Genomic DNA, 26624 nt, shown 5'->3' with positions numbered 1-26624 from the left:
AGGTTACGAGAATGGGTTTTAAGCATATTACAGTTACGGGAAACTGTAATTTGCTTAAAACAAGCATAAAACACATTCACATAACCTCCCCGTAACTAGTAAATACCTAAAACACATTCCAGTAACTGTAATGTGTATAAAACACATTCCCGTAACTGGTGTAGGCTCAAAACAAGCTTAAAACACATTCCCGTAAATTAGTTTGCAGTTTTTCCCTTCTTTTCCGCATTCCCGTAAATTAGATTGCGATTCCCGTCGTTCCGTGGCCGTATTCCCGTAAATTAGTATTACCCAATATGAAACATTATCTACTTCAAGTCATTACAAAAATGACCATCTTCTATCCCTGCTGCAGTAACTGCAATGTTCATTTCATCTAAACGCCTTACCGTACCGTCTTTCATTTCAAAAAAGTTTGACATCAGGTAAAGCTTTCAACATCTGGACAGCGAACTAACTAGTTTCCATTAATGTTCTTCCCTAGGGAACTTTTACGCTCCAGTTAAATTAACATAGTCCATCTAAAAACTAGGTTACCTTGGCCGATATGATTAAGTGCTGAATAAAACATGACGTCATATAGCCAAAAAAAGGACCTAAAAATAAATATTTAATAGACAAATATTGCATATGGGGTGTTGTTTGGTGAAACTATAAGTTTTAGACCATCTATTCTTTATTAGAAATAAGTATTTACGCTTCATATCTAAAAATAGATTGTACAACACCTATTTTTATGTGAGTATAATTTTATGTACTGCACCTGACTATTTAGCATTTCTACCTTTTCTACGTGACAGTTTAGTTCTATGGCAGCAGAAAGGGACTTTAGAGGCCTATTTACCTAATACCTACCTTAAAAAATGCAATAAAAACTCCAAAAAAACACTGTTGCCTTACAGTGTGAGGATAAAAAAGGTTTTATTCTCTAATAAACAAAGATACCCCATTGAACGCTTTATTTAACGGTAAACACACAATATGAAAAAGTAAAATTGTCTAAAATTAAAATGCAAGTATATAAAGGGCAGCTGAAAAAATTACGTTGGTTGCATATTTTTAAAGATTTCTGGAGTTTTGGTCATCAATGCTTTAGGAGGGTTAATACACTTTACAGGGAGACCATAGATAACAGTAGCTGATGCATTTAAAAGTGGGTGCTTGCAAACATTACCGCAACTTCTTAAAATTTCTGTCAAATTCCTTCCTGTAAAATTTTAATTAAATGTATTGCTGTAAGTAAAAATAACTCGTAAGCTGGCATAAGATGTATGAACACCTGCGTTAAAACAACTATCAGTTTCTGGCCATGCATGGATAAAGTAAATTACATTCAATTCAATTTAATATGTGTTTTTAAAATATTTTGTGCATTTTTTTTCCTATTTTTCTTTTTAAACCAGTAGACCCTAATACGATATTTAAACTATCAGCTGTACATTACAAGAAAAACAAAAAGTTAAACATGAATTAGTAACTGGACACAAGGTGTGTAAAGGAGAACACCCCTTTTATAATGACTATTATAATCATTGCCTCGTCACACGAAGTTAAACAAGTTACATTCATTTATTATGGCTAAACTTGGGCAGATAAAAACAGTTAATGTGTTTCAACATATATAGTACTGTAGGGGAAGATGAGACACCTTCAGCACATAATATCTAAATAGTAAATATCCTGATCATGTTTTAAACATTTAACAACGATCTATTGGAGTCGTGAGGATACGGTTTTATAATTCTTTGAATATTCTGTGATTACTACCAAATTGGTCGGGAAAATAAAATAAAAATTTGTCTCATCTTCCCCCACCTTAGTTTATATGGGTTTTAATTATTTTTAACACTTACCAGTTTTTGCCCAAGTTAACAAGCAATGCGCAAGAAACTTGTCAATGTCTTTGTCTGTAACTGTCCACAGGCATGACATTACAGATGGGCAACCAGACAGAAGATACGACATAACCATTCCTGTGACATGAAAAAAAGATTTGAACATACAATATTGAATATTACTTTTTAAAGTTAAGGTATATAAATAACAAGAGTTGTAGTGAGATTTAGTCCACGACAAAGTGAAGAACTGTGTTGTGGAAGTCTAGGACACACTGGTCCCATTAATAACATACGTAAGCTGCCTGGGTATTGGGGTAATGGGCCAAATCTGGCCTAAATCCCTGGGTGTTGGAGTAACCTGCCGAATTTGGCCTAAAGCCCTGGGTGTTGAGGTAATAGGCCAAATCTGGCCTAAATCCCTGAGTGTTGGGTTAATAGGCCAAATCACGACTAAATCCCTGGGTGTTGGGGTAAAGGGCAAAATACGGCCTAAATTACAGGTCCTCAAAAATACCTCACCCATATAGAATAGAATCTGTATATACAATGTTGGGTAATGGGTCCAATCAGGAACCTCACCCCTTAAGAATGGAAACGCATATACAATGTTGGGGTAATGGGCCAAATCTGGTCTTAATGGGCCAAATCTGGTCTAAATCCCAGGTTCTTGACAAGGACCTCACCCATAAAAACAGAAGGTTTAGAGAAATATTTCAGGTAGTTGCAAATTCTATGTTAGTGTCCAAAATCTCAATAGATTTCTCATAAAAACACGCTTTATTTAATAACATTTCAATTACAAAACAAAAAATTCACTGTTGCCATGCAAATTTACCTTCAGGTTCAGTGATGCCAGGTTCGGAAAGTTTCCCACTGCTGCATCCAATGAGAAAAGATGCTGCCTGTGCCCACCGTCGAGCTATAGCTTCTTGATGAATGTAAGCGTTACCAGAACCATGGCCACAGAATCTATATTACACAATATACATGATTATGCTTTTTTTAGTTTAACTTAAAATTATTGTTTTTTTTTTAAATGTTTTTTTTTAATTTCTTTTTAGGATAATATTAACATAAACAAAAAATTTACACATGATTATAACTTTAACTTAAAAATTTGTTTTTTAGGATAATAATTAAACATAAAGAAATTTGACATGTTTATTTCCATTTTTTTGCCAATATAACTTTACTTGAAAATTTATTTAGGATAACAATTTAACATAAAAAAAAACTTTAAAGATAACTATGCCGTTTTTTAATTGAAAATTTTTTTGGAGAATAACTAAACATAAAAAAACTCTGTGTGATAACAACTGTCGTTTTCCGGCCACACTAGGATAAAGTAAGTTACATTCATTCAAACTCACATGCAAGTTATAATACAACTCACATAAAAACTTCATTTTCTGAAAGTAAATTTAGCCAGTCTTGTTTGGTAGGGGGGCGTGACTCAATACCCTTCCATGATTGGATGGAATTGAACCAATCAGAAAACCGGACAGCAGTGTTTAAAAGATCACCCTGGAAAGAATAAAGAAATTTTGAATATTTCTGAAAAAAAAAGATTTTTGAAAAATATTTTTGAAAAAAAAGATAATTTTTTTTATATTTCTTCTGAAAAATAAGAACATTTTTTATAAATATTCACGAGTGTGATACTTAACCTAAATAAAATAAAACAGAAAAAAAAAACTAAATCCTTAGCTCCACCTTGGGGTTGATGATGAACGAAGTTTTCCGGAGGTCGCGACCTGTTTGTGTGGGGATTTCCCTAAGCTGCAACTGCCAGAGCAACAGATCTACAGACATTATTCTCGACACAGAGTGATGTTGGAGGAGAGGGATCGATTCCCACGGCAACATCTGAACCCCTTTGTCCAGCACAAGTATCACATGACCTCGTTTCTATGAAGGACAAGAAAAGTGGTGCATTGTGGGTAATTTAAACAAAAATATTTTGATTAATTTTTTTAATTTTTTTTTTATTTTAAGCGTTTTTTTTTTTAAAATTAAAAAAAATTAACATTTTAAAACTATTTTTCTGATATTTGGTATTTTTGAAATATTGAATGAACTGTTCAAACCTGTTGTATGGTTGACTTCGATAAACAATTTCTTTCAAAAGCAAGCACTAGTGTTTCCACTTGGCAGTTTGAATAAGTCTCTTCTTCCAAAAAACTGCAGGCAACACTGACTTTTTCACACTCAGTAAATAAACACCAACAAGAGAGATAAACCTGGAAAACAAAATAAAGAAGATTTGATTCCTTTTTCTTATGTTCTCTCTCAATTGAAAGTAAGAGAAACTGTAACATTCCCTTCTTCTTAATATTCTCTCACATTTCTGCCATATTTTTTAAAGCTAAAAATTAAAAAATTCCAACAAAAAACAATTTTTTCATCATAAAATATTCCTACCTCAATGAGTAGGCTATTGATTGTTGATTTATGTTGACGGATTGATTTCAAGACGTCAACGACAACAACAACAGATTGATTAAGTTTGTTTTGTTGACTTTGGTCTAACAACTTGCCCAACAGGAAACCACAATACACGGAGAGAACCTGTAAATATAAACAAGTTTTAAGAACAACAATCTTAAACAACAAAAACAACACTTTTAACAACAATAGCAACAGCATAGTTTAACAAAATAAAATTTTCTTTTAACAAAAATAACAGTTTCAACACAACAGTGTTAACAAAAATAACAGTTTCAACAATAACAAATTTACCAAAAACTAGTTTCAACAAAACATCAGTTTTAACAACAAAAGTTTTAAAATTTAAGAACAACAGGTTTATCAATAATAGCAACGTCCTTCAAAAAAACAACAGTTTCAACAAAAACAACAGTTTTCAACAAAAATCAGTTTTCAACAAAAATCACAGTTTTCAACAAAAATAACAGTTTTAACAAAAACAACAGTTTCAACAAAAAAATCTATGAAACACATTGTGGCGCCAAATGTATATTTCTAACATGCAAAAATATTTTACTAATTTGCTGAAAGGAAAAAACAATAAAATAAAACAATGTTTCACATAAAATATGGTTTACCTTTTTCTCCATATTAGTTATAATTGTTTGAAGAGTTTTTTTGTGAATTGCGACGTTGTGTCCACCACAAAACACGATCGGTTGTTTTCATTCCATTCACATTTTGCTCGGACCATAAATTATGTACGTCAATCGTTTTTTTTGCCTCATTACCTGTTAAGTTTTGAATAAATTGTCTAAAACAGTGAAAAAAGCACTTTTATAAATTTGAGAGAAAAAAAAGTATGTTAAAAATTATGTTGAAAAACTATGAACAAAAGTTATGATTAAAAATTAGGATTAAAAATTATAACTAAAAATTATGGTTAAATATTATGAATAAAAATTATAATTTTTAAAATAAAATGGATTATTTACAAAAATAAATAAAAAAAATTCTTCTTCCAAAAAAATAACTTTTTTAAACAAAATTTTTTCGAAAATTACCCTTTTTTTCCCAAGTAAATTACAATTTATGTTTTAAACTACATGCAGAAAATTACATTTTATTAAAAAATTGATTATTTACCATCAGTTTGTATATAAAGTGGGGATTCCCCTTTCCTGATCCTGGTCATCAAAAGTTCAAAATGTTTGTCTGAAAAATCAAAGAATTTCATTGGTTGATTTTTCGACCAACCACATGCCAGCACTCACTTTTCTCCACCAATGAGATTGCACAAATCGACCAATCAGTAGGCAGCTTTTCCGAGATTCGTTTGATGTAGTTTTCCGGCTCGTTCGAGCACGAAATCACATGACTGGGGTGTGTGCACTCAGCCATATCCACCAAAGCTTCTCGGACTTTTGTTTCAGTTGGTTCTGCTGAAAAAAAAAATGTTTTTATAGAAGAAAAAATTACTATTTAAAAAAATCTCAAAAATGCAGTGCAATTATACATTAGATATATATAAAGTCGCCTTTTTCTGTATAAAAGTTAATTTTATTATATCATATGAAATTTACCCAAAGCAAAAATTTTGCCAGACAAAGACAACACATTTGTATATTATACAACAAGAGCATATTTCGTTATTATTATTTATTCTAATATTGCCTAAATCTCAGGTCTGATAGCCCATAAAACCATATACATAGAACATTTTAACACAATATTCTACATACAAAAAAATTTATTTTTCAAAAAACACACAAAACAATAAGTTCTGACCTTCAGTGTTTCCAGATCTTTTTTTCTTTGCTCGATCCATCATTCTCACTCTGGCGTGCGCAACACTGCAGGCTATCGAACGAAAAGTGACGCCGATCGATAAAAGATGACTCGCTGCTGCCCCCCAGTGGTCCCCGTTACGATAATGATGCCAGGCCAAAATTTTAGAAGAAGTTTTGGCAATTTCAAAATTCCCTAAAATGCAGAAAAAATATTATTCTTAACTTTAATTATACTATTGTGGGGGTAAGATGGACACCTTTAGCACATAAAATCCAAATATCCTGATTGTGTTTTAAACAATAAACAACAGTCTATAGAGTCGTACGGATACGGTTTTATAATTCTTCGAATGTTTTTTGTTTACTACCAAAAGGACGAGAAAACAGAATAAAAAGAGGTGGATCTTCAGGGGTAGCAACATTTGTGCTAAAAAACTTCAAAGGTAGCTAAATTTTTGCTAAAAAACTTAAGGGGTAGCTACATTTTGCCAAAAAACTTTAGGGGGAGCAAAATCCCTTTTGTTAATTAGTTTCCAACCTGTATTTGTCGCGAGTTTAAAAGCCTCGTTCAAATAATATTCCGATTCTTGTTCAGAACAATTGTCATTATTCGCCATTGTGATGTCATAGATAGGTTGTCGTAATGGTTGGACAGGGGTTTCCCCAACGGTTCTTTCCCTTATTAGTTCGACGTCATCAAGTCTTTCATCTTGTGATTCATCATGAATTCTGAATCATGAGTCATGTATGTGGTAATCATATGATATTGAAAAATATCATGTAAATGGTAATCATATGTGAATGTTAATTGTGATTCATCATGAATTCTGTATCATGAGTCATGAGAGTGGTAATCATATGATGGTGAATATGCATGAAAATATTATGTGAATTTTATTCATATGATGGTGCATGAAAATATCATAAAAAATGTAATTTTTTAAAAACGTCCCTTTATAACTTATGTTTCATTTAAAAACTTTTCATACATATCATTAAAATCACTCCCGTGACAATTATTCACGTGAAATATCATATGACCAACCTTATCTTGGTCGTCTTTGTTCTTCTTGTAGGTCTTTCATCCTAAAACAAAATCATTAATTTTATAAATTTAAAATAAAATAGTATGCAGACATGTTTTTTGCATTATCTTGTTTTTAAACAGTGATTTCCACTGATTAGTAAATTATCAATGAAATATAGTTATTTTTTTAATTTTGAAATATTGGAGCAACAATTAACAAGAGTCTTCTAAGGGAGTCGTGAGAACACGGTTTTATAATTCTTTAAATGTTCTTTGCTTAGACGAGAAAAGAGAATGAAAAAGTTTTCCATTCTCTCCCACCCTACTACATATGCATCATCATTATATTGTTGCATCATGAGATGATACAGATGCATCATGAGATGATACAGTTGCATCATGAGATGATACAGATGCATCATGAGATGATACAGATGCATCATGAGATGATACAGATGCATCATGAGATGATACAGATGCATCATGAGATGATACAGATTCATCATGAGATGATACAGATGCATCATGAGATGATAAAGTTGGATCATGAGATGATATATTTGCATCATGAGATGATATATTTGCATCATAAGATGATATATTTGCATCATGAGATGATATATTTGCATCATAAGAGGATATATTTGCATCATGAGATGATGCAGATGCATCATGGGTGATACAGATGCATCATGAGATGATATATTTTAATCATGAGATGATATATTTTGATCATGAGATGATATATTTGCATCATGAGATGATACATTTTAATCATGAGATGATATATTTTGATCATGAGATGATACAGATGTATCATGAGATGATAAGATCTCACCTCTGGATCTTCATCGGTATAAACCTCTCCTTCCTCCTCACGATATTTCATCCTTGCTTCACGGCGTGAGGTCATGATGTTTCGTGATTTAGCTCGACGACGGGGCTGAACTCGTGATGGAGGGGCCTGCGATTGGACGATTTGTGTCACGTGAGTTTATGATAGTGATTCAACACAAGTATCATAGAAATAAAACAATTATTTTAAAATTTGTTTTAAAATAAAACCATGAATTTGTTTAAAAATAAAACCATGAATCATGTGAAAGATTTTTATGAATCAGATGAAATGTCATTAGGAATCATATAAAAAATAATCCTGAATCATTCGAAGTACAGTTTGTTTCATGATTTTTTCACAAACGGAAATTCACATAAATAATAATGTTCATAAACGAAAATATTCATATAAATAAGAATTCATGAGACAATCACATGATATTTCATGAAACAAAAATTCATGAGACAATCACATAATATTTTCATCACAACCAACCTGTTCAGTTATTGTGTCCATGATATGAAAACTTTCATCACTAGATGATTCGAACACGACTCTTCGTGAAGATTTTGGTTTCACGTCATGAGTTGGTGGTAGGTCAGGAACTGGCATTTTAGATTTCTGAAATTTCATGTTTTTTTTACCGGAACGAAATTGTATAATATGGTGAGTGAGATGGGACACCTTTAGCACATAATATCCAAATATCCTGATCGTGTTTTAAACAATTAACAACGGTCTATGGGAGTCGTGAGAATACGGTTTAAGTTACATTCATGCATTCATTTATTTATTTACCTTATTTGGTTCTTTCTTTACACTTAACGACACGGTCGGGACGTCTTCCTCAAAAATATCGAAACCAGTTTTCGATTTTGTAATTTTTTTAGTGGACTGAGGTTTTCGAATGGATTTTGTAGCTGGGGTCTTTGGTATTTTTACCCGGGGGGTTTTTTTCACGCTTGTTGCTGGGCGGGGCTGCTTTATGGTTCTTGCTGGGGTCACGAACTCTAGCTGCGAGATGGCACGTATTGATTTAGCGGCTTTAATGGGGGTCACGACCTTTTGGGTCACGATTTGACCCCGATTTGGTTTTGGGGATTTGTCTCTCAGACAGAGATTCTGGATCTCCGAGAGGATATTTTCTTCTTTCTCTTCTTTTCTTCCAAGAGCATCGATGACGTTGTTTAAAAATAATGAAGTTTTGACGTGAGGTTTTTGGACAGAAGGAAATAACGCGAGACCACGCAATAAATTTGTCTGGAAAGTAAAAAAACATCAAAGTAAATAAAACATAAAAAATTCAATAAAATCATTTTTAAACAGAAGTTACTGTTTTTCTAACATACAGTTTATTAAACATTATTTTTTCATGCATTATTTTTATTTAAATCTTTTTACCTTTATACTACTTCTTTAGCTATAAAAAAAGGAGTTTAAATTTATCTTGTAAGTAATAAAGTCTTGCAAACGCAGCTACTTTAACACAACAATACATTACATAACTCACCTTTGCAATTGTATTTCCTGTGTAAATAGTATTTGTGTTTTGTTGCATTGATGTAACTTGGCAATCTTTAAGTGCAGATTTCATGTCATTTAAATTAAAATAGGTTTCACTTTGTATGTTTTGCATCTGAAGGAGCTTGGTTTGGAAAATTGGAAGCAAATTTCCTGATTTGCCTTTAGGAGCTGAATAGAATATGATTGTTATATTTAAAACGAAAATAATAATGTTTTTATCAGCACTATTGCAAAGTGGTTAGTACACAACCCAGAGGTAATGGGTTCAAGGTTTGTCGCTGCTACCATTGTGGGCGTATGTGTTCTTGGGCAAGACACTTAACTGCAGTTGCTCCAACCCAGTGGTCACTAATGGGTTGTCCAAAATTATTAGAAAGACATAAAAAAAAACAATCACCCCCAAAGTAACATACTTGGTAACTGGTAAGCTTACACAAGGTGTATAAAACAGAGAACCCGTGTTTAACAACTGTCATTTTCAAATTTTTTGATGCAACATCATAAAAACTTAAATTTTAACAATCACTTTAAAACTAAGGTTTAAGCAAAAAATAAAATTTTATTTTTCCGCTGAGGTTATTTAATGAAAAATACTAATTTTTGGGCAGATAGCTAAAAATTCCACACACCTCTTGCACCAATGCTTTTGTATAATGCATCTGATAACTGAACACATCGTTCTGGAAGTAAAGAAGTTTCTAGAAAAGTAAAAACTTCCTGATTTCTTTGGCTATCCTGAAGAAAACAAATATTTGTTTTGAAATTTTTACTATAAAATCCTCTTTTTTTTAAACAACTAAATTAAAATTTTTTGACCTCAATTAAGTTTTTTAACTTAACAAATATATGACTTTTTGTTAAACACTGATAATGGTTTAAGTATTTTGAACAGAAAAACATGACAATTAAGACAATTTTGCCCAATATCCCGGCTGTTTAAAACTATGTACTTTTACTATATGTTAAGCTGGTTTATTTTAAATTTTATTAAATAAATAATTTCAAAAAAATCACTCTTACCTCCAGAAATTGAGCTGACAACATCAGAAGTTCCACTTGTTGATTGAAAACTAAAAGATTTGAACAAAAACCACAAGAACAGCCATCTTTATGGGTAAAGGGGGATTTTATTGGGGTTGTTTTGGTTTTGTGGCGCCGCTGAAACTTTGGGCTTGCCATTGGGTCGTTGTTTTTTATGACAACTGCCGCGACGTTGATCGGAGCAGATTTAACCCCGAAATTGTCCTCTTCGTCTTCCGAGACCTCTATGTCCTCCATGATGCTGCTATTGTTCACCGCATCTGCTTCTGTGTCCTCTTCTTTGATGGAGGAAAAGAGTCGTCCTCTTTTTCTCGGAGCGCTCGTTTCCAGTGATGCCAGATACTGGATCGCATCATTGGAAATATGAAGTTCTTCGTTAAGTTTGGCAACATCGCGCTTCATTCGAGCGTGTTTTGTCAGAAGAACTTGAAACTGAAGTTCACTGTGAAAAAAATATTATAAAAAAAAATTTTACCATTTAATATAAAGGTCGAAATGTTAGTTGAATTACCAAAAAAAGTGTCCCCCCTTCCCCACTATACTATATTATAGTACCATGGGGTAAGATAGATACCTTAAGCACCCAAATTCCATATTTCTCGATCGTGATTTAACAACTAACTCTCTTTAAGAGTTTCGGTTGCAGCTGGTTACAGTAATAAAATTTTGCAAATATGTTTTTTTGACAAAATAAGACAATAAACCCCACCATGCTATACAACTAAAATAATAAAATATATTTAAAAATTACCGCTCATGTAAAAGCAAGGTCCTTGAGAGCATAAGGCCGTCTGTGATGTAAGAAATGGATGATCGTAACTCCCCCGCTCGTAACCACAACTCAGCCACTAGGTGGAGCAAGTGGAAGAGGAGGTTTAGGAGAAGCAGCTGTCGAAGGATGTCAACCCCAACATCCGAGGACTTTGATCCGAATCTCGGAGGATCAGAAGATGCAGGATTCACTTCAAAGAATCTGAAAAAGAGAGATTTCAAATTTGAATTTTTTGTTGATTTTTTCAAAATAAAAATAAAAAATGAAAAAATGGTATCTGTTGGTTCCTGGACTAAATTCTAGTTACAAATGATAAAAAATTAGAAAGGCAGGGAAAAAACTATAGATGTATGTATATATATACGGTAGGGTGGGGAGATGGGACACCTTAACACATAAAACCCAAATATTCTGATCGTGTTTTAAACAATTAACAACGGTCTATGGGAGTCGTAAAGATAGTAAGGTATGGTTTTTAATTAGGTAAAAAGCGGTCCCATCTTTCCCCACCCTACTAGAAAATTTGGTAAAAAGCTGTCCTATTTTCCCCCACCCTACTATAGGTGGCTGTACACAGTATCCGTCGTGCGAATTCGCATGCGAAGTCGTATGCAAACCCGTGTCCAATTCCGCAAGCCGCAGCGAAATCCGGACAAAACGGACAGATCCGGATACTGTGTACAGCCACCTTAAATCTATTCAGTAGACTATACCACCCTTGATTATTTAAAGCACCTTAAATTACAAACACCAGGGCAAGTCTGTTTAAGCATTAAGTAAACTATCTCCAGCGCAGTGGTAGCTTGTACGAGGGCGTGGTGCGCCTCTAGTGACCATCCTGACGAGCCTAGGTCAGCGATAAGGGTGTCAACTTTAGCCCCAACTAGTGATGAAGTATGGGATGTCCGACGGTGTTCTGCATCAATGAACTCATCCTTTGTGATGCCACAAAGCAAATTGCGAGCTTCTGCCGACTATTAAGTGAAAAATTTCATTGAAAAAAATAATTTTTATTCAAACAAAAAAAAATTTATTAAAAAAATATTTTATTCAAAAAAAACAACAAAAAACTTTTTATCCAAAAAAAATTCAAACCATATTCTAAGTTAAATTCCCTAATTGTTTACCTTCTAATTTTAATACTAATATTAAGTTGAATTCTTAAAAAAATATCAAAAACTTTTAATGTTTAAAACAAATTCTAATAAACTTTAAAACTTCTTTCTTTTTTAGTCAATAGTTCAAAACTGATTTTTTAGTTTTCCTAAAAAAATCATTATAAATTTTAATTCAACATATCATTTTACCTCATCATTACAGACCAATGCTTGTACCATAGCCGACTTGGACTCAATGTTAATTTGATTAAAAAGTTTTCGCGACTTTTCAGTTCCTTCAGTTTCAATATACTTCGCAAAATCTGTGAAAAAAGTTTTAACATAAAATTTTCCAATTTGAAATAAAAAAAGGCCTTAAAAAAAGATTTGAGAAAAAACTTAGCAAATTAAATTTTTTTGAACACACACACACACACACACACACACACATTAGACCTACTTTTTCCCCATTTTTTGTAAAATCTGGGTAACATTACATTAATACTTCAAAATGCTATTTTTTTAAACATTACTTCATTAAATGTGTTTAACTGGGATTTCCAAACAATAAGTTACGCTTGTTGTAAAAATTAGTAACCCCTATAATTATGCCTATGCAGCGCTATTTTGAACGCCTGCAAAATCATAAATATCCTGCAATTTTGCTCAGGAAAGCATGTTTAGTCAGAGCTTATACGCCAGTAGCCTAAAAAAGGCCTTAGTTTTTTACATCTAGTTGTCAAATTTGAGGTAACATTGATTGATTGATGTACACTCATAGTTGTCAAACATAGGGAACTTAATTGATTGATGTACACTCATAGTTGTCAAACATAGGGAACCTAATTGATTGATGTACACTCATAGTTGTCAAACCTAGGGAACCTAATTGATTGATGTACACTCATAGTTGTCAAACATAGGGAACCTAATTGATTGATGTACACTCATAGTTGTCAAACATAGGGAACTTAATTGATTGATGTACACTCATAGTTGTCAAACCTAGGGAACTTAATTGATTGATGTACACTCATAGTTGTCAAACATAGGGAACCTAATTGATTGATGTACACTCATAGTTGTCAAACATAGGAACCTAATTGATTGATGTACACTCATAGTTGTCAAACATAGGGAACCTAATTGATTGATGTACACTCATAGTTGTCAAACATAGGGAACCTAATTGATTGATGTACACTCATAGTTGTCAAACATAGGGAACTTAATTGATTGATGTACACTCATAGTTGTCAAACATAGGAACCTAATTGATTGATGTACACTCATAGTTTTCAAACCTAGGGAACCTAATTGATTGATGTACACTCATAGTTGTCAAACATAGGGAACCTAATTGATTGATGTACACTCATAGTTGTCAAACATAAGGAACTTAATTGATTGATGTACACTCATAGTTGTCAAACATAGGGAACCTTATTGATTGATGTACACTCATAGTTTTCAAACCTAGGGAACCTAATTGATTGATGTACACTCATAGTTGTCAAACATAAGGAACCTAATTGATTGATGTACACTCATAGTTGTCAAACATAGGGAACTTAATTGATTGATGTACACTCATAGTTGTCAAACATAGGGAACTTAATTGATTGATGTAGTAAATGCAATATACTTTGGGTCTGTATAGACAGCAGCATCATGGTGAAACCCATTTTAAAATGTACCTATCAGGTTATGGCATGTAGAATAAGCGGGTTATGGCATTAGGCCTGTGTAGTATATAAGCTTAGGACAAAGCACCCATAGGCCCTTGCATTACAATATGAATTGAATGTAGAACACAAACAAACTAACCGTTCACTAATTTTTCTGCTTCTTTAGCAAAACGCATTGATTCCTCAATCATACCAATTTTGCTCAAAATTTCCGAAATCTGGCTCTTTACTGCCACCCAGTGAGAAGTGTATTGTGTATTAAACGTTGCGTCTGAAATGTATGAAGTCAAAGTCAAAGTCAATTGCCACATTTTGTAACACATGGAAATAATATTAATAATAAAATAATATCTTTATTTCTCTTCGAATTTGGTAGCGAAGATTTAGAAATATTTTAAACAAAAAGACAGGATTTAGCGACAAAACAACAGTTGTTAAAACACGCTTACGGTTAAAACATATTTACATTTAATTGGACGAAAAAAAGCGTGGTCGCTACACTTACATACAGAAGGTTACCTACCCTTGTCAGATATACAGTGTAGAATGCGGTCAAGGTGGTATAGCAGTTTAAGAGACAGAATGGTCTGAAAATGAAAAAAGTTAGTAAAATTCTGGGTTTTTAATTGTATGGCACCAGCCACCAGTGGTTAGGCGCTGGCATCGTAACCCAAAGATACCGGGTTCAATGCCCAACGCTGCCATACTGGTACAGATCTTTATAGGCTCATATCCTTTTGGCAAGATATTTAACAGACATTGCTTCAATTCAGTGGTCACTAATAGGTTGTAGCACCCTGGGTGTTGGAGTAACTGGCCAACTCCAGTGTAAAATAAACCCAGGCCCCATGGCATGCTACGCTGTAGGACTTAACGCATGTTTTTAGTAAAAAAAATAAGTACCTGTACGAAAATACTATACATGAGCATTGAAATAGTGTAACAACTATAGAGATCTCGTGCTACGGAAATATTAAAGAAAAAAAAAAGTCCAAATAATAGTTTAATATTTGAATAAAAGACTGACGATGCCATTTAGGCGAAATATATATATTTTATTTTACAATTGGTTAGACTTGATTTTTGTCCGTTATGCTTTTACAGCACCAGATCCTTACTGTATTTCTTTACACAAGAATAGTTTAACTTTATGAGCATCAGATCGCGTCAGATTTGCGGAAAATTACAGCCATAGATATCATATTTACCTCTCCCGATATTTGAAGCATGGATACACTGCATCGAATCGCTATTATGACATCATCAATTAAATCCATTGTGACATCATCGCCTTTCCTATTTTCACAAGCTTCAATAATCGATATAAGATATCTATGTGAGGACGGATATACAGAAGGAAACCAGTCAATTGCTTGGTTGGAATTTTCGCAACCGGACACAAATTTTTCTTTGTCTATCCAAACCTGTGAAAAAAGTTTTAATAAAATATAAATTGGTAAAAAAATTTAATGAATAAAAAAATTAAAAAGTTTTAATAAATAAAAAAAATTAAAAGGTTTTAATAAAATAAATTTTAAACAAATTTTATTGAATAAATATAATTACAAAGTTTTATTAAAAGAATTAACCTTGAAAAGTTTTAAAAATCTAATTTCCTTTAAACAAAGTTTTAAAGAATTAACTTATTTATCCTAGCAATATAAATTAAACAATATAAATTAAAACTTGTGTGTTCTGTTTTATACACCATATGCCCGCGTACGAGTAACCCCATATGTAACTTTGTGTGTGACAACACATTGGTGACCACTGGGTTAAAACAATTGCTGTAAATGTCTCGACCAAAGACATATACGCCCACAATGGTGGTAGCATGAAGCATTAAACCCAGTCATTTCTGGTTAAAAAGGATAATACTACTGTGTGATGGCAGCGACATTAAAACAAAGCCTATTTTTAAATTTTGTACTTTCATTTATTCTCAGAATAAATCTGTTAAATATTGCAGTATAGTTTAAATAATAGGGTGGGGAAAAACGGGACACCTTTAGTACATAATATCCAAATATCCTGATCGTGTTTTAAACAATTAACAACGGTCTATGCCATATGGTAGTCGTGAGAATACGGTTTTAAAATTCTTTGATTTTTGTTTACTGTCAAATTGGACAAGAAAATGGAATGAACAGGTGTCCCATCTTCCCCACCCTACTATATATTAATAACTTACTTTAGCGAGTGAATTTTCCCACGTGGATAAGTAAGTTATAAAGTTACCGATCACTTTTGCTTCCCAGTTTGAGCTTGATGCACAATCCAATGCAAGATTTAATATTTCTCTGAATGTATAATGTTTTTGTGTTATGTGGTAAAGTACGGGGTGTTGGGTGTAAATTCCACCCCATGTTTCACACATTATGTGGTAAAGTACGGGGTGTTGGGTGTAAATTCCACCCCATGTTTCACACATTATGTGGTAAAGTACGGGGTGTTGGGTGTAAATTCCACCCCATGTTTCACACATTATGTGGTAAAGTACGGGGTGTTGGGTGTAAATTCCACCCCATGTTTCACACATTATGCGGTAAAATACGGGGTGTTGGGTGTAAATTCCACCCCATGTTTCACACATTATGTGGTAAAGTACGGGGTGTTGGGTGTAAATTCCACCCCATGTTTCACACATTATGTGATAAAGTACGAGGTGTTGGGTGTAAATATCAAAAACGAAACTGTACAAATACGGACCTTGCATTTTCAAATTTGCCCGGCCATGCATGTAAAAGTACACAGAGCATAGATTTTTCAAGCCAACAATCATTGCTTGTGACATCACAAACGTCAATTATCTTGTTTAGAACATGGTATTGAAACGTTGGTGGATTTTGTCTAAAAAAAATTAAAATAAATGGTAAACAAAATTTACTTATGCGAAATGTTAAATGCGGCCAAAATATCGTTATGACATTTATTGTATTCTAATTACACATATAACCCCAAAAGACAGCAGTAAATTTTGACACCAAAAAATGATTTCAAAAAGATAGCATTGAATTATGGTATCAAAAGTATGACATCAAAAAGACATCAGCAAATTTCTCATTAAATCACAGTTTCAATACTTTCGTCATAATTTTTTTTGAATTGATTTTTATTTTTAATGGTCCGTCAGTCCGAAAATTTGTTTTCAAATTGTACTGGTTCGTTATGTAAAAAAGTTGAGACCACAGCTGTAGCTTTCTATCATACCTTAATCCCTTTGTGTGATGTAACTCGTTTCTGAGTAACTTAATTCTTAAATTTGTGTCGTTGTTGGGTATATAATCGTCGATGGTAGACGACTCAATAGAAATCTCATTGCCTTTTTTATCGGCAAATAACGCCATCTTACAGCGCACCCATTGTTCCATCTGTGTATAAAAAATAAGGGGGGGGGGGGGTAATTAAAAATTTGTTCAAAAAATTTTTTTTTTAATTTTTTTTAATTTAAAAAAAAATAATTTTTTTTTTGGTTTAAAAGGGGGGGTCACGACCCCCGAACCCCCCTAGCTGCGCCACTGTATATATATATATATATGATTAGTATATATAGAAAGGTTTTTCTGTACTAACAAATAGGAAAAAAAGAGAATAAAAGCATGTCCCATCTTACCTCCTACTACAGCTTTTAGAAATACAAATATGTCGATTTTTTTTAAAAAAACAACTTGTCTATAAATTTACAACTTTTTCGTTATTTTTTACTTACTATTTCTGACGCTGATTCCTCATCTAGGGGATTTCCCGAGACAAACAGGGCCATCTCATTCATGGCTCTCTTGTTTTTCCCAACGCGTTGCAGCATTTTAAACAAAGTACATCTGTTTATTAACTGTAATATATAAAAAAAGTTTATTAAATTTAATACAGTAATAATGTTGGCAGAGTACGGTAACATTTAAAACCTGTGAATTACTGATTTTTTTGGTGCCATATCAAAAAAAAAGATAAAGTTATATATGGGAAAAAGTAACATAAAGTTTTACAGTTAAAGAGGGTATACAAACTGTGATATTATAAAAAAACATGATTAAATCGGCGAAATTAGCAGAGTATGGGTAACAACAATAAAAAGATATTGAAAAAAGAGATAGTTGTATATAGGGCAGCTTTTTAAAAATAATTTTAACAATATGAATTACGTATTCAAAGGAATTAGCTACATTATATTTGTTTTGAATATATAACTAAAACTTACAATTGTTTTGACTTGTATAACTTGTGTACGTTTCATGCATATCTGGTAATGCAATTTATTCAATGGAATGCATAATAAAATGTGACTTTGAACTTTGGAGTTGAATGCAGTGATGCATATGCTCATAATACATTGTACTGTAAAAAGAAAAATACATTGTACTGTAAATAGATAGGATTTGTTATTATGCAGCAAAAAGTTAATAAGACATGGTATTTAATGTAGCAGAAGTTATGTAGCTAAAGGTTTAAAATATATTGTTCAAAAAGTGATCTGAAAAAATTGATGTAAATTTTATTAAAAAGTAATGTTTAGTCTGCTGTGTAAAAGCCTGATGAAGTCTCAACGCTGGTAGATACAACCAGAATTTAATAAAAAATGATTAAAATCTAACTTTTTCGACAGAAGAACAGTTCCTATCTAGAAAATACAGGTTCACTGGACACTATCATAGGCTCACTGGGTGAATGGGACAATTCTGGCCTAAATCCTAGGACCCATGGTGTGTCACGCTATGGGACCTTACCAACATAGAATAGAATCACAGATTTAATAATTCCTATCTAGAGGATCAATGTTCACTGGACACATACACCGCTACCATTGTGGACGTATGTGTCCTTGGACAAAACACTTAACAGTAATTGCTCCAACCCAGTGGTCACCAACGGGTTGCCAAAATTGTCAGCCATACCGAAAAGGAAATATTAAAAAATTTTCCCACAAAGTTACATAGGTGAAACGGCATGTATAAATGAAATTAAATAGCCAATTATTTGTGATAATCATGAAATAAAATATCCATAAAAAAACTTACAGCAATATTCAAGTTTCGATGTCTCCAGCCCTGTGAGTGTTTCACATGCTTGTCTAACTAATTCACTCACGAGGGGTATCATCTCTTCACGGTACCGTGATGATGAGTGAATCCGGTGATAAAATAAAAATAATGACGTCATCACTACATTGGGGTCCGGAATCTGGGTGAATGGGGGTTAAAAGGGGGAAGTACCAGGTTAGGAGTTTATAGCACAGCTAAACCATTAACATAAAAATGGGTGCATATTTGTCACCGATTTTACTTTTTTTCAAAATCCAGGGTAACTTTGCCTAAATACAGTTAAGTTGCACCATAGACATTAAATATAGGGAACCTCATCGATCAATGTGGCGAATGCAATCTACTTTGGCTCTACTTGTTTGTACATACACCTTACAGGAGGGTAAACTCCATTTTAAGGGTAAATTTGCCTTAATATAGTTACACCCATAGGCCATAGACATCAAACATACGGAACCTCATTGTTTAATATGGCGAATGCAATCTGCTTTGGCTCTGCTTGTTTGTACATACATCGTACAGCAGAGTAAACTTCATTTTAAGGGGTAAACGCTTGTTTTCAAAAGTTGGGTTACATGCCACACAGAGCACCCCTAATTTTATAGATAATGTTGTGGACACGCCCACGACAATGGCGCACTTGCATGCCGTAGCCACATGATCTGCGCAATGTGCAGCAATCAGCGTAATTCATTATTAATTGTGTAGCTATGTAGTTACTCGTGTGTACCTATGTGTAATTTGATGTCGCTATGTCGCAATTAAGTGCCCTATGAATACGTGTTTGCTCGCCTTAGTTTTCCTTCGCTATTCCAGCGTTTCATTGGCTATTCACCAGTCTGCAGAGTATGGCAGTTCCTGACGAGATCTCGCGCGTGCAGACGGTTATTTTTCCTGTGCGCGCGTGCTATCATTAAAATTCTGCGTGCGAAGCATGTACATTTTCAAGCCACGTTAGGAAATCTAACTTAATTTAATACGTATTTTTTTCTTTGTTTAATTAATTGGCGTGCGTGGGACAAATTGTGGCGTGCATCACCAAAAGTCTGTAAACCCAAGACCACAACAGATAAGATAGGTTTTACTGCATAGTTACCTCATTAACATAAAAGACATCACAGACAGCAAGTTTCAGGGCAAGCGGCAAAATTGTAGACCACTGAAAAAAAAAAGATTTTTGATTTAAAATAGATTAAGTAAATGTTAACAATTGTGCTGGGAAAAAGTGTTTTTTTCTTTTTTTTTACAATTTTCATCAATTTAGCGTAACAAAACAGAAAAATTGAATTAAGAATCAATGTAATTGCTATGCGAGAAAAACAAACTTTTTCATTTCTAACTTTATTAAATAAATTTGTGTGTAGGTTGTAGGTACATACTTTCATTGTAGAATCAGTTTTCTTCTTTTCAATAAACTTTAAAATCTCGTTTAAAACCTAAAAAGACAAAAAAATTAGTTTCACAGTTTAAAACGCAGTACAAAACACTGCAAAATTTCACATTACTTTTACCTATTTAGTTTTGGCTTTAGCTGACCTACAGCTTTTATCCTATGCTAGATATAATACTGTGGGGTAAGATGGGATATTGTTAGCACCCAAAAACCCGTATTTTCCAATTGCTGTCTAACAATTAACAACGCTCGTTTGGAGTCGCTAGGCTACGGTTATAAAACTTTGTTAGTGTTCTTGGTTTACCACCAAGTGGGAAAAGAAAACAAAATGAAAACATGTCCCATCTTACCCCACCCTATTATTATACATACACATTATTTAGGTCAGATAAAATTAGCAACACAAAATGTTATTATGTTATACAATTACACAGGCATCAGTACACTAGTTAATGTTATTTGTCCAGTACATACCTTGCTCAACAACTTACTAAGCTGTTCTGTTTCATCTTCTTTTAATTCTGATATTTAAAAAATGAATAAAAATTATAAAATAAAAATTATAAAAAATATATTTTTTAAATTTCCCAATATTGCATAAGAATGAATATATATATATAAATATTTAAATAGAAATTATAGAATTTTCAGATTTCTTTTAATATTACAACAGAAATAGGCCTACAACCATATCTCCAGGCAGTTACTATAGTGGGGTGGGAGAAGATGGGGCACCTTTTTTTTTTATCACATTTGATAAAAAAACAATCGTATCCTTGCGACTCCCATAGATCGTTGTTAATTGTTTAAAACACGGTCAGAATATTTGAATATTATGTGCTAAGGGTGTTCCATCTTCCCCACCCTACTTATCTTATAGTTACCCTCAATGAAATGAGTTTAGAACGGATTTTTGCTTTTGTTGTTTTAATTGTAAAGCATGACTGATTTAAAAATTTATTTGGTAGTGACACTTTTAGCAATTTTTTTAAATTTATTAAAAAAAGTCGATTTTACATAAAACTAATAAATTAATAAACCATTAACAAATTTATTGTATATTTTCTGACTTACCAAACCGGCACTTTCCAATCTCTTGAGCAGTTTTATAAAAATCTTCCAAAACTTGGCTTAAATCGACTTTTTCATGTTTTGTACATTTCTTATTTTCACCACTGTTCATGCCTTGCAGCGCCGCGAACATAGATATCATATTAACTAGTGGTTTAACGACAGTTTTCGCTGGTAAGCACGCTGTGTAGTCCAGCGCCAATAACAAAACCTTGGAAATGTTGAACAAATGGCATCTGCATTTAGTTTTTTCAACTCGGCCAGCAACAGCTAGGTTTATCAGATACTGGACCAGCATAGGTGTAGTTATTCCATTGCCTAAAAAATAAGAAAAATCTTTGACATTTTTGTGATTGAAAACAAATAGATGGCCCTTATTTATTCTATGTGGGTGAGGTCCCGCAGTGTGCCATGCCATGGGTCCTAGGATTAAATTCCTTAAAATTTTACGATCAATAAACAAATAGATGGTCATATTCTATTCTATGTGGGTAAGGTCCCATAGCGTGGCTAGCCATGGGTCCTAGGGTTTAGGCCAGGATTGGCTCACTTTCCCAAGTATTTTAAAGAATTATAAAATCGTATCTTTACGAATCCCAAAGACAGTTGTTAATTGTTTAAAACATGATCAGGATAATGGATATTATACGCTAAAGGTGTCCCATCTTCTCCCGCCCTACTATATAGTAAACAATTAATTGGTCGACGGAAGTCGTGAGGATACGGTTTTATAATTCTTTGAATGTTCTTTATTTACTATCAAATGGGGCAAGAAAATAGAATAAAAAGGTGTCCCATCTTTCCCCACCCTACTATATCATAAAATAAAATGAATCTAGACTCACCAGCAGCAGAATAAAGAACGAGAGCAAACAGTTTGCAACGGGCAAATTTTACCGCTGTACATTCCACTTCATGGCAATTACATGTTGATAATTTTACCTCCAAGCTTCTAACTTTGTTGTAGATGTATTTTAACACCTTAAATAATGAAATTTATTAGTTATTTATAATTGAATGAATGAATGAATGAATGAATGTAACTTTTTTTTTCCTCGAATGGCCAGAAAACAACAGTCGTTATAACACGGGTGTTCTGTTTCATACACCTTGTGCCAGCTTACGAGTTACTATATATGTTACTCTGTGGGTAATCATTTTTTTATATGTATGGCTGATAATTTGGACCACCCATTAGTGACCACTGGGTTGGAGCAATTGACATTAATTGTCCTGCCCAAGGACACATGCGCCCACAATGCAACAATAGTAGGGGCCATGAGCCTTGAACCCATTACCTAGGGGTTACAGCCTACAGGCAGGCGCGCTAACTACTTTGCCATGGCTCTGGACTTATATACATATCTTATGCGCATAGCAGAATTTTTACATAAAATACATATATATATATATATATATATATATATATGTATTTGCTAACGAGAAAAAAAGGGGGAAGTACAAGTGTGAAAAAAAAATTAATTATATAAATTTTGAAAAACTACAAAATTAAATAAAAAACCCAACACACATATTCTAAGTTGATTAATCACCCACCTCATTATTATTAGTGGGTTTACTTTGTACAAGCTGAAGCAAAATTGTGAGAATTTGTTCAAGTTTGTTGAGAAGAATGTCTACAGCTTGTGATGTGAATCTGAATTATAATTCATGTTTTTTGAACTTAAAGTGTGAAAATAAAAAAGATTTTGAATCATTTTTATAACTGCAAATATCAATAATTAAAAAAAGGAAAGAGCCTAAGTAAATATTAATAATATAAATACACAAAAGCTTATATATAGTAGGTGGGGGAAGATGAGACAATTTTTCATTTTATATTCTGGTCCCATTTGGTGGTAAATAAAGAACATTTAAAGAATTATAAAACTGTATCCTCACGACTTCAATAGATCGTTGTTAATTGTTTAAAACACGATTGGGATATTTGGATATTATGTGCTAAAGGAGTCTCGTCTTCCCCTGACAAACAGATATTATAAGATTTCTATTCCATATGTAAATATATTACATGTGACTCATGTGAGGCACTCCGAGGGATATGAAATGTAGGGCAGAGTTGCCTGCTTTTTCAAGCCCTTGAACAGGAAGGGTAACTACAGTTTAAATGTTAAATTATAAAGAATGAATAAATGTTACTCAATGTGAGAAGAAGCCGATATAACATGGTTGTTCTGTTTCATATACCTTGGTACGCTTATAAGTTATCAGATTTTTAATTTTGTTTGGGATTTTTTTCATTTTTTCAAGTGTATAGTACTGTAGGGGAAGATGGGACACCTTTAGCACATAATATTTAAACAGCCTGATCGTGTTTTAAACAATTAAAAACGGAATATAAGAGTCGTGAAAATACGGTTTTATAATTCTTTGAAAGTTCGTTGCCTACTAACAAAATTGTACGAGAAAATAGAACAAAAAGGTGTCCCATCTTCCCCCACCCTACTATATGACTGACAATTTATCCAACCCATAGACCACTGGGTTGGAGAAAATGTGGGTAACTGCCGTGCCTGGGGACATAATGGTAACAGGGTTTAGCCTCATTCAAAAATTGAACTAACTTTGAATCTGCTTGCTTTATAAGCTGGTAGGAGAGTTTTTCGATTCCACAGTTTGGTATGTCTTGTTCATCATTCCAATTATCAACAACATATTCGAGACATTTCACACAAACATCATATAATGTAAAGAACTTTTGATCATCTTTTTCATTTTCTAAATTCTGTTGCGCAATATGAATAAAAATATTTAAATATATATGGCCTATCTAAATATATATATATATATATATATTTGTTTATTTTCAACACTTAAACAAATAAACAAATGTTTGAAATAATATAGAACTTAGGTAAACCTAGTATAGACTATTTAGTAAAGTATAAAAAAATATGTCTTTAGACAATATCATTCCTTTTTAATTGTGCTGCGAAACTTTAATTTGGATAGCCTACTCTACCAATTTAGACACCACGAATTGATGTCAAATCCCATTATTAAAATTTCAATAAAAATATCATAATTGCAAAAAACGCCAGTTATATTTATACCAGTTTTGACTATGAGGTTTGAATGTGTCATATGGGTAGTTTACTAGTTTATATAAAAAAAAGCAATTGATAAGTTTTAGTGACCCATCTAACAATAAGAAAATAGACTCAATAGCATATATACAAAATTAATACATAGTAAATAAAAATTGATTACACATACCACAGTAATATGATGCAGAACAGTGTAGACATATTTATAAAACTTGAATTCATCGCAGTTGGGAGTCAACTTTGACTGAAAATAAATAATACGAATGAATAAACAAATGAATGTATCTTACTTTATCCCCACGTGGCTGGAAAACGACAGTCGTTATAACACGGGTGTTATGTTTGAAACATCTCGTGCCAGATTAAGAGTTACCAAGTATGTTACTTTGCGGGTGGTTATTTTTTGTGGATTTTTGTATGTGAGACTAATAATTTGGACAATGTTAACCAAAATTGAGATATTACATACTATCTACATGGGTAAAGTCCTACAGCAGGCACTCCATTAGACTTAAGATTTGGGGCAGAGTTGCCGTAGGATAACTACTTTCACGGCGATTTATACAAATTGACACCAGACAATTAGGATCATCCTAAGTTGAACCACCCTTTTTATTTTCTTTGAATTTTGAACTGTTTATTACTTTATTTTTTAATATGACCCTAGCATCAACCGATCAGCATGGACAGATAAAACAAAAAATTACAGTCCTATAATTAAACAAGCTAGTTATACTCAATTTAAAGCAAAAAATTTATTACTTACGACGGCAGTTTGTGCTGCTTGCGGCAATCCGGATTCATTTTCTTTTAGGAAATTAAGTATATCGTCCTCCATAAGGTTTTAAAAGACGAATATTTACAAATTGTTACCAAAAAAACTCTAAATAGCAAATAGGCGTTAACGTAAATTAACAATGATATCCGTTTTATCAGTTACATACACTGGTAAATCTAACTAAATTAAACAACATGTAACTTAAACTATGTTCTGCCTTTTATTTTGTTCTAAAAAAACTCTAAAAGTTTGTAAACAAAAGAAGTATTTTCATTTACCAATACACGTCACCAAATTAAAATCAAAATGACAACAAAATATTTTAAGTTGAGGTTTTTAAATGCCCGCGAAAATTGGTCCGACATCGAAATAGTATAACGACACAAAATGTTTGGGGATCGACTTCTATTAACTGGCTCTATCGGTTTTTAAGTGGGTCATTTTAAACAAAGTTCTATGGACTTTAATTTTAACAAAAACTCAAGTTTGTACCATTAATATTAATGCTGTGTTCACAAAAATAACTAATAAATAAAAAATAATTAAAAAAAAATATATTTACCTTCTCTTAATCCAAATTCTTAAATTAAAGCAATTCTTTCACAGCTAAAATTTACCAAGGTGATCCTAGAATACAGATATTCTAGCGGCCATTTTTGATACCTTCTACTGGTGCCACCAACCTAAAATTTGGACACTGTACTAACTAGACCCCAGCGGTACCGATTCTAAAATAAAAAATTTAAAAATCAAAAAAATATTAATTATGAATATTAATATTCGTCATAAAAACATATTTATAGAATTTTCTCCCGATCCAGCTTCGAATATGTTATAGCGCTAAGTGATACCTAAAATATGAAACATTATTTTTTTTAAAAAAAGTGCGGGGATAGATGTTAAATATAAAAAAGTATGATCATAGCTTGAATCATATAAATATTATATTTTCGATTTTTTTTGCGAAAATATAACTTACGCATACATCTATGTAGGTCACTAGCATGTTATCCACATCGAAAAAAAAAATAATTTCAACTTTTTTTTATAACTGAATATTAATATTCGTCATAAAAACATATTTATAGAATTTTCTCCCGATCCAGCTTCGAACATGTTATAGCGCTACGTAATACCTAAAAAATGAAACATCATTTTCTTCAAAAAAATGCGGGGAAGGGTTCAGAATACAAACAAGTATGAGGGTCATAACACGAATCATACAAGTATTAA

At 32.7% G+C, this 26624-nt stretch overlaps 1 protein-coding gene across 3 annotated transcripts; it reads right to left on the bottom strand.

Moving 5' to 3' along the window:
• Positions 1 to 4010: 4010 nt before the first annotated feature.
• LOC100185242 lies at positions 4011 to 25530 on the bottom strand. Of its 3 annotated transcripts, none has more exons than XM_026838383.1 (35): positions 25380 to 25530; positions 24783 to 24857; positions 24131 to 24291; positions 23103 to 23202; positions 22391 to 22526; positions 21549 to 21863; positions 20949 to 20995; positions 20422 to 20517; positions 20178 to 20240; positions 19058 to 19220; positions 18241 to 18377; positions 17752 to 17874; positions 17253 to 17413; positions 16752 to 16892; positions 16234 to 16342; positions 15251 to 15466; positions 14566 to 14629; positions 14182 to 14313; positions 12565 to 12677; positions 11993 to 12231; positions 11237 to 11458; positions 10465 to 10927; positions 10074 to 10179; positions 9431 to 9612; positions 8719 to 9180; positions 8416 to 8541; positions 7921 to 8046; positions 7101 to 7141; positions 6594 to 6784; positions 6054 to 6248; positions 5540 to 5707; positions 5412 to 5480; positions 4904 to 5056; positions 4260 to 4406; positions 4011 to 4078 (listed from the first exon to the last, which is right to left on the bottom strand). In XM_026838383.1, the coding sequence occupies exons 1-33, from the start codon at positions 25449 to 25451 to the stop codon at positions 4917 to 4919; spliced, it is 5154 nt and encodes a 1717-aa protein (XP_026694184.1). In that variant the 5' UTR covers positions 25452 to 25530; the 3' UTR covers positions 4011 to 4078; positions 4260 to 4406; positions 4904 to 4916. The 3 variants fall into 3 exon arrangements, with proteins under 3 accessions (XP_026694184.1, XP_026694185.1, XP_009861349.1); XM_026838384.1 differs by having other exon boundaries at positions 5540 to 5704; XM_009863047.3 differs by having other exon boundaries at positions 4012 to 4078; positions 20461 to 20517.
• Between the last annotated feature and the right edge of the window lie 1094 nt (positions 25531 to 26624).

This window comes from Ciona intestinalis, unplaced genomic scaffold (genome assembly GCF_000224145.3).
Source record: "Ciona intestinalis unplaced genomic scaffold, KH HT000076.2, whole genome shotgun sequence".
Classification (NCBI taxonomy): domain Eukaryota; kingdom Metazoa; phylum Chordata; class Ascidiacea; order Phlebobranchia; family Cionidae; genus Ciona; species Ciona intestinalis.
Note: the sequence above shows the minus strand (reverse complement) of the source record. Positions and strands in the feature narration are given on the sequence as shown.

Bases quoted from the DNA above. Each gene is read 5' to 3' on its own strand.
- LOC100185242 (XM_026838383.1), bottom strand. From the start codon at position 25,451: ATGGAGGACGATATACTTAATTTCCTAAAAGAAAATGAATCCGGATTG. The intron at 8,047-8,415 runs GTTGGTTGTGAT...GTCCAATCGCAG, and splicing joins TGGACACAATAACTGAACAG to GCCCCTCCATCACGAGTTCA. The intron at 6,785-7,100 runs GTTGGTCATATG...CTCATGATTCAG, and splicing joins ACAAAGACGACCAAGATAAG to AATTCATGATGAATCACAAG.